We start from the raw sequence: 6290 nt of genomic DNA on the forward strand, positions 1-6290 counted from the left end.
GAGCTGGAGGAAGTGTCTGGAGAGAGGGAAGTCTGGGCATCTTTGCTTAGACTGCTGCCCCCGCGACCCGGTCCCGGATAAGCGGAGGAAAATGGATGGATGGATAATAATAATAATAAGTTAAACAATATAATAATACTTAGTTAAACAATTGGAGTACTTCTTCCACCACTGGCTAACAGCTGACATGGTCATAGCTGTCCCATTATGTGAGAAAGATGGCACCCATTTACATTTCAGGAGCCGTGTTCTTCAACCTCTAAAATGTCTTCTGTATGAAACTATAGAACATTATGTCACTGTATGGCTGTAATATTATCTGTAATACTTAGAGTAACTATTTTAACACACACACACACACACATATTCCTCCTGACCTTCAGGTTTCCTCTGCACAATGCATTCATGCTCGCTCAGTGGTTGAAGGCTGTTGGCCGGCCTCACTGGCACCCTCGGCTCCGTTCATCTGTTTGTTCAGTCCATTTCACAGAGGACTCCTTTGACCGAAGCGGGGATAAGGTCACCCTCCATCCTGATGCCATACCCAAGCTCATGATCCCTAACGGCTCTCTGGTAAGGCATGGTAGTTAGTTACCATATCAGATCGTTGAATAATGAACAAGTCAGCAGTAGTAGTAGTTGGTACTGTTCTAAAAGCAGATGCTTGTCTTCACAGACTCAGTCCAGAGGTCCTACCCAGGCTGCTGTGGTGAAGGAGGTATGCTGTAGGTGGGGTGATTACTGGGGCTAATATACACTAAGGTGTAGTACTAAAAAAGACACTGAGTTCAACCAACCTTTTCTTTGTGTATGATATCTATTTATGAGCAGGCTTATTTTGCCAAGTATGATGCCGTGGAGCTTTACCTCAGCAGACGCACTTATCCCCCTGGACTGAGCTACGTAGAGAAAAACACATTCAGGACATTCTGCAAGAAGTTTGCCATAAAAGGTTTGTATGAGCCAGAATCAGATAAATTACTGTAGCAAAGTAAAGCTGTGAATAAAGTCTTTGTGCAGCAAACACACATGGACTGGTGTATGATTCTCATTGGCTGTTCACACTGCAGCTGAAACTGTTGCAGCTCTGATGTTTTTACAATTTGCCATATGTGTTAACTACATATGCATACGTAGGCATATGTCAACAAGAGTTTGTGGTGGACAAAAAGCAACCCCAGGAACCAATGGTTTATGGGAGGGATCACTGTCATTCCATCATAACTTAGTTTCTATGGAATCATCAAGTATGGAGAAGGAGTTTTTAAGAGACCCTTGCCCTTGATTCAAATAAATGTCTGTGTTTGAGACAATGCCAAGATGAACGTTAGAGCCTCAATGTGTCTGCAAAATGTCTTGAGCCTCCACAGTAATTGTCAGCATGTAATTCCTGCTCGTTTCCTCAGTAACCGTGTATCGTGGTAACAGTTTTCTGGTTTTCCAGATGGCAAGCTGCACATGGTCCGGGGAGATCGGGAACGTTTGGTTCTAAGGAGCAGACAGCAGGTTGAAGTCGCCCTCACTGACTTTCACGATGAGCTGAACCACCTCAACGTCAACAAGTGTCTGCGACTGCTCAGTGAGAGGTGAAAGGAGATCTGCATTAAAGTACTTATTTTTATTTAACCTTTATTTTTACAGGAAGTCTCCCCTAGAGTTTGGCTACGAAATTTCATACACTAAACGGTTAATTGAGAAAATGTCTGGATGAAATGTTTATGATCCTGCAGAGACCCAGAAGAGTGAACCTCCTCCAGCACAGATACAGTTGGCTGATACACCCATGGATTATTTGTACAACTTCAGTTTTAAATGAAGCTAATGAGGGTGCTGGTGACGTCTCCTTGTGCCAAAATTCAACTTGTAGATGGATATTTCAGCACCTGGCTTAAACACAGATGTTTATGCTTTTAAGAGACCTGACTTGAGTCTGGTTGGTGATGAACACTGAGACTTTGGAGCACATTTGTACCACTGTATTTAAAAATTAAAGCCATAAAGGCAAAGTTTGGCAAAACATTGTTGGAAGTTTTGGTTATATTTAATGGAGTCAAAAATCTTCAATGTACTGTAATGTTTTTGTATGGATAAACCGCTTTTGTTGCCTGACAGGTACTTCTGGAAAACCATGAGAGCTGATGTGGTTCAGTGGATCAACAGGTGCTCGCACTGCAACAGGAAGAAGAGGCAAATACCAGAAAAGCAAACAGAAGCAGGAGAATCAGAGTCGCAGCTGCAGATGCTCAGATCACCACAGATGCAGGATGATTTAGACAGGTGTGTGTGTGTTTCCCTTTTGATGATTCTGCAGAAAAGGTGATGTGCCACATAGTTACATAGTGATATACAGTGCTTTAGGGCTACAGCTAACAATTTTTTTATTGATGGATCTGCAGATTATTTTGTCATTAGTCAGATAATCTTTTATTCTGTGTTTAAAAAATCATCACAATAACATTCACAATTTTCTGATTTCTCTGCTTTTTACTTTTTTTCTAAAACCTTAAGATATTGAACTACAGGACATGGACAAAAATAAATAGTCACTTTTGAGAAGCTGAAACCACAGAATATTTTGCCTTTTTGTTTGGAAAAAGGCCGAAAATGATTATTACGATCATTAAAATAGCTGCAGAATAATTATTCGGTCGACTACTTGATTAATTCCTTCCAAGTCTACGGTGCTGTCAGTACTGTGCACACACTGATCGTCACACAAAGGAACAGTTGTCCTGTTATAATTCGACTAGTACAAGTAGTAATCGTAGTAGCAGTAATTTGGAGCAGTAGTAGTATTAATGCCAGCAGTTCTAGCATTGTAAGTGTTGGTGTATGTAGTAACTGTAGTGATAGTTCCTGTACACTAGTAGTAGCAGCACTTTTAATTGAATTGAAGTAATAATAGTGGTATACAATATTCAGTAACTGTAGTAGTACTGAACCTTGAATTTCTTTGCTGTCACAGTGTGTGACCTATGTTCTGACCTCTGTTTGTATCTTGACAGCGGGGAGGATGACAATGGCTATAGTGAGGGTGGTGTTGGTGATGATGATGATGAAGAGAAGCAGCCGGCAACAAGCTCAGAGGGCAGAGTGGTAGGTTTGTCAGCTTCAGCAGGGCAGCACTCAACACACAGTCATACACAGCTTCTTACATGATCTGAAATCTGTAAATCTGTCTCAACTGCCAGGCAGAGAATGTTCTCTTTTTGTAACCCTTAAAGCACTGTAACTGTCTGAATTTGTCGGGAGTGTCGGACGCCATCTGTAACAGTGCAACAGTACAATAACCGTTATCTCTGCCTTATAGAGGGATACTTACTGAATGTAAATATAGCCAGTGTCAATGGAAGAAAAATGCTAACCATAGTAGTTTTGGTAAAAGTGCCACAGCTGCCTCATGATACTCTTCATCATGGGACAGGTCATGTTCACTTCACACGTTTGAGCTGAAAACAAACCCACACACTCATAAATAAAATGAGACTACCTGAAATCTTCAGTTATCTGTTGTATTTCTTCAGATTATTTAACCACTGAAGACTCATTTCAGTTCTTGTCTGTCCTATAAGTCTCAGGAGAACCAGTCTGTACCTCCCATCAACTCGCAGCACAGGATTCCCATCCTCATTCATCTAAAACCTCTCACCATTCTTCAGCCCAGGACTCCTAAGACCCCCTTGGTTGCCAAGCTCTTGAGTGTCCCGAGACAGAACCCTGCACAGTCTGAAGTCCAGAAACAGACAGACAGCTTGGTCATTCAGCCTGAGAGTCAACACAGAGTCCCGATTCAGGTAAAACCTCCGCTGGAGCAGCAGACGCAGCCTCAAGGCCAGAAAGTAACAAGTGGCTCTCAGGACAGCACCACAGTCCAGGGTGTAACCACACCTCTGGCAGAGCTTCCACAAGCCACAAGGAAACAAATTCAACATCCAAGTCCAAACAGTGGATTAAAGACCCACTCCAAATCCCAGATATCAACACAACACCAGAGTCCTCACAGAGCCCAGTACCTGGTGAAGAGAAAGAGAGCCCTGGAGGTAGGCTCTTCAGATAAGGGAAGATACAGCTACGACCATGAGCCTATTGTGGCCCCGAGCACCAAACCTTGGCCTGTATTCACCATCACCGGCTCCAAACCTGTAGAGACAGCACAACCCTCTTCTAGGGTGGACAGGTACAACACAACGTGCTACTAACCCTAGCTTTATATGAACCGTCTTCCTTTACAGCTTAGTTTAGTTGAAGCTACTGAACCTCATGTCTTTTCAGCTTCATACCGCTCTTTGCCTCTCCCATCATGTCTTGTTTCCTAGCAGTGTCATAAACTATGGATGCCTGGATGGGACAAACTATAAACTGCCACCTCCAGTCTGAAGCTAGCGTTAACTGGCTAACAGTAAACATGTCAGTCCAGTAAAACACTTTAGTCCTGCTGATGTGACACAAAGCACTGATGTTACACAAAGCTCCAGTTCCTCCCAAATTAAAATCATATTAATTCAACACAAAGGTAAAATCCTGACCATGCTAGGTGGCTAATGCTACCAAAACAACCAGGTTATCAAACAGCCAAACCCATGTTAACCCTGGTTGTTGCTTTTTCTTTGTCCCACCCATATTGTTCCTCCATACGGTGTGTGTGTGTGTGTGTGTGTGTGTGTGTGTTTGTGTGAGCAGCCCGGCTCCTGTCCAGAGTCCCAGGAGGCTTCAGGCCCGGACCGTCATCCAGCAGTGCACTAATGCAAAGGTTAAGATCAAACCAGCCCTCGATGGGGTTGATGCTCAGTGGGCCGAGGTGGGTGTGTTTGTCTGGTCATTCTTCTGATCAGTTATATTTAGAAATTAATGTAAAATGTTAATCTCATATCTGAGATTTTCTCACTAATCAACACACATGCACGGAACCAAAAACATAACCTCCTTGGCAGCAGTAACAATCCGCTGTGCTGATACCGCAGATCCAGGACGGCATGGTGGTGTATGTGTGCTTCTTCCATGGAGCTACTGAGGACATGACTTATGAGATGGGTAAGATTTTCTTTTTACTCTGCAGGCTTCATTGGAGTTTGACTACTATTGATCAGACAACACGACTCATGGCTCAGTGATGCATGACACTGCTTCTTTTCTGTCTTTGCACTGGATGGAGGGAGTGTTTTTATCAGCAGCACAAACTGTTAGATTTAGCACAAGGAATATAACGAATTTACCAAAGTTCAGATCCAATGTACTAACCCAGTTAAAAATCTGTTAATGCTGCCTAGTTTGTTTTCTTCTGTGATCTTCTCACAGCCAACAGACTGATGACCACCAAACTTTTCCGAAAAGAGTCCAGGCACACGGTGTCACTTCTCGACCTTCCCGGGAGCCTTTTATTTATCCCCCAGGAGTCCCTGGTCGGGGAGCCGGTGCCTAAGAGAAGGATGCAGTATAAAGGTGGGTGTGAGCTGTGGTGGGGTGCCCAGCTCTTCTCCACCCTGGTGTCCACCTGCAGGGACCTCATGTCAGACTCAGAGAAATGCACAAAGGCGGGTGTGAAAGTGGAGCAGGGAGTCTACGGACAGAAACAAGAGATAGTCCTGAACTCTCTGGAGCCGCTGACAGTTTTGCTCGAGTTCTGAGGTGCACCTGCTCATCAAGGCGGTCCGGGTGGCACCACTGAGTGTGAAGAGAGGGAATAATCCAGGTCTGTTGTACTCAAGTCCACTCCTGCACTGTTTGCACAGACTTAACCCCAAACAAACAGATGTGTAAGACAAAGACAAAAAGCAGGGTAAAAAAAAAACTAACCATTTTAAACCTCAAAATTATGCAGATATCTACTGTGTGGTCACCAGGTGTCACCCACTTTTTATTGGACAACTGTTGCATTGCAGTATATACCCACAACAGGAGAATCAGTCGAAGCTGCAGATGCTAAGATCACCACAGCCCACAACTGGTCCCAAAAACCTCACTTAATGGGCAAAAGCCAGAGAGTTTGTTTTAATGATCCAAGCATATGAGATGTGAAAGTGCTCTTCATGGCCTTGGTTCAGTCATTATATAAGGAATTCAACCCGTGGACTTCCGGGTTGCAAGCGAGAGCAGACGTCTTTACTGCTCTTCTTGTCTGTTCTACGATTTTTCACATCTTCTACATTTTCAAGTCTTTGAACAAATTCTACAACTATTAAAATGCCTCCAAGAGGGAAAAGAGCTAATAAATCAGAAGCGAATGAGGATGTTGAAGCAGAAGAGGATTATATTTCAGCGGCGCAAGTAACAGAGATGTTGAGTCAGCAGAA

The 6290-nt window shown here is 43.4% G+C and overlaps 1 protein-coding gene across 1 annotated transcript in view; it reads left to right on the plus strand.

Annotated features, from left to right (window-relative positions):
• The window catches only part of LOC109966627 (uncharacterized), an 11375-nt gene extending 5268 nt beyond the window's left edge, over positions 1-6107 (plus strand). The window contains exons 9-18 of the mRNA XM_020611590.1: positions 384-573; positions 677-718; positions 832-952; positions 1445-1586; positions 2113-2277; positions 3006-3096; positions 3573-4177; positions 4681-4798; positions 4962-5031; positions 5296-6107. Coding sequence (XP_020467246.1) covers positions 384-573; positions 677-718; positions 832-952; positions 1445-1586; positions 2113-2277; positions 3006-3096; positions 3573-4177; positions 4681-4798; positions 4962-5031; positions 5296-5624 — 1873 coding nt within the window. The 3' untranslated portion in view covers positions 5625-6107. The remainder of the gene's footprint in view (positions 1-383; positions 574-676; positions 719-831; positions 953-1444; positions 1587-2112; positions 2278-3005; positions 3097-3572; positions 4178-4680; positions 4799-4961; positions 5032-5295) is intronic.
• The last annotated feature ends 183 nt before the right edge of the window (positions 6108-6290 follow it).

The sequence above is a fragment of the Monopterus albus genome, unplaced genomic scaffold (genome assembly GCF_001952655.1).
Source record: "Monopterus albus unplaced genomic scaffold, M_albus_1.0 scaffold115.1, whole genome shotgun sequence".
In the NCBI taxonomy this organism is placed as follows: domain Eukaryota; kingdom Metazoa; phylum Chordata; class Actinopteri; order Synbranchiformes; family Synbranchidae; genus Monopterus; species Monopterus albus.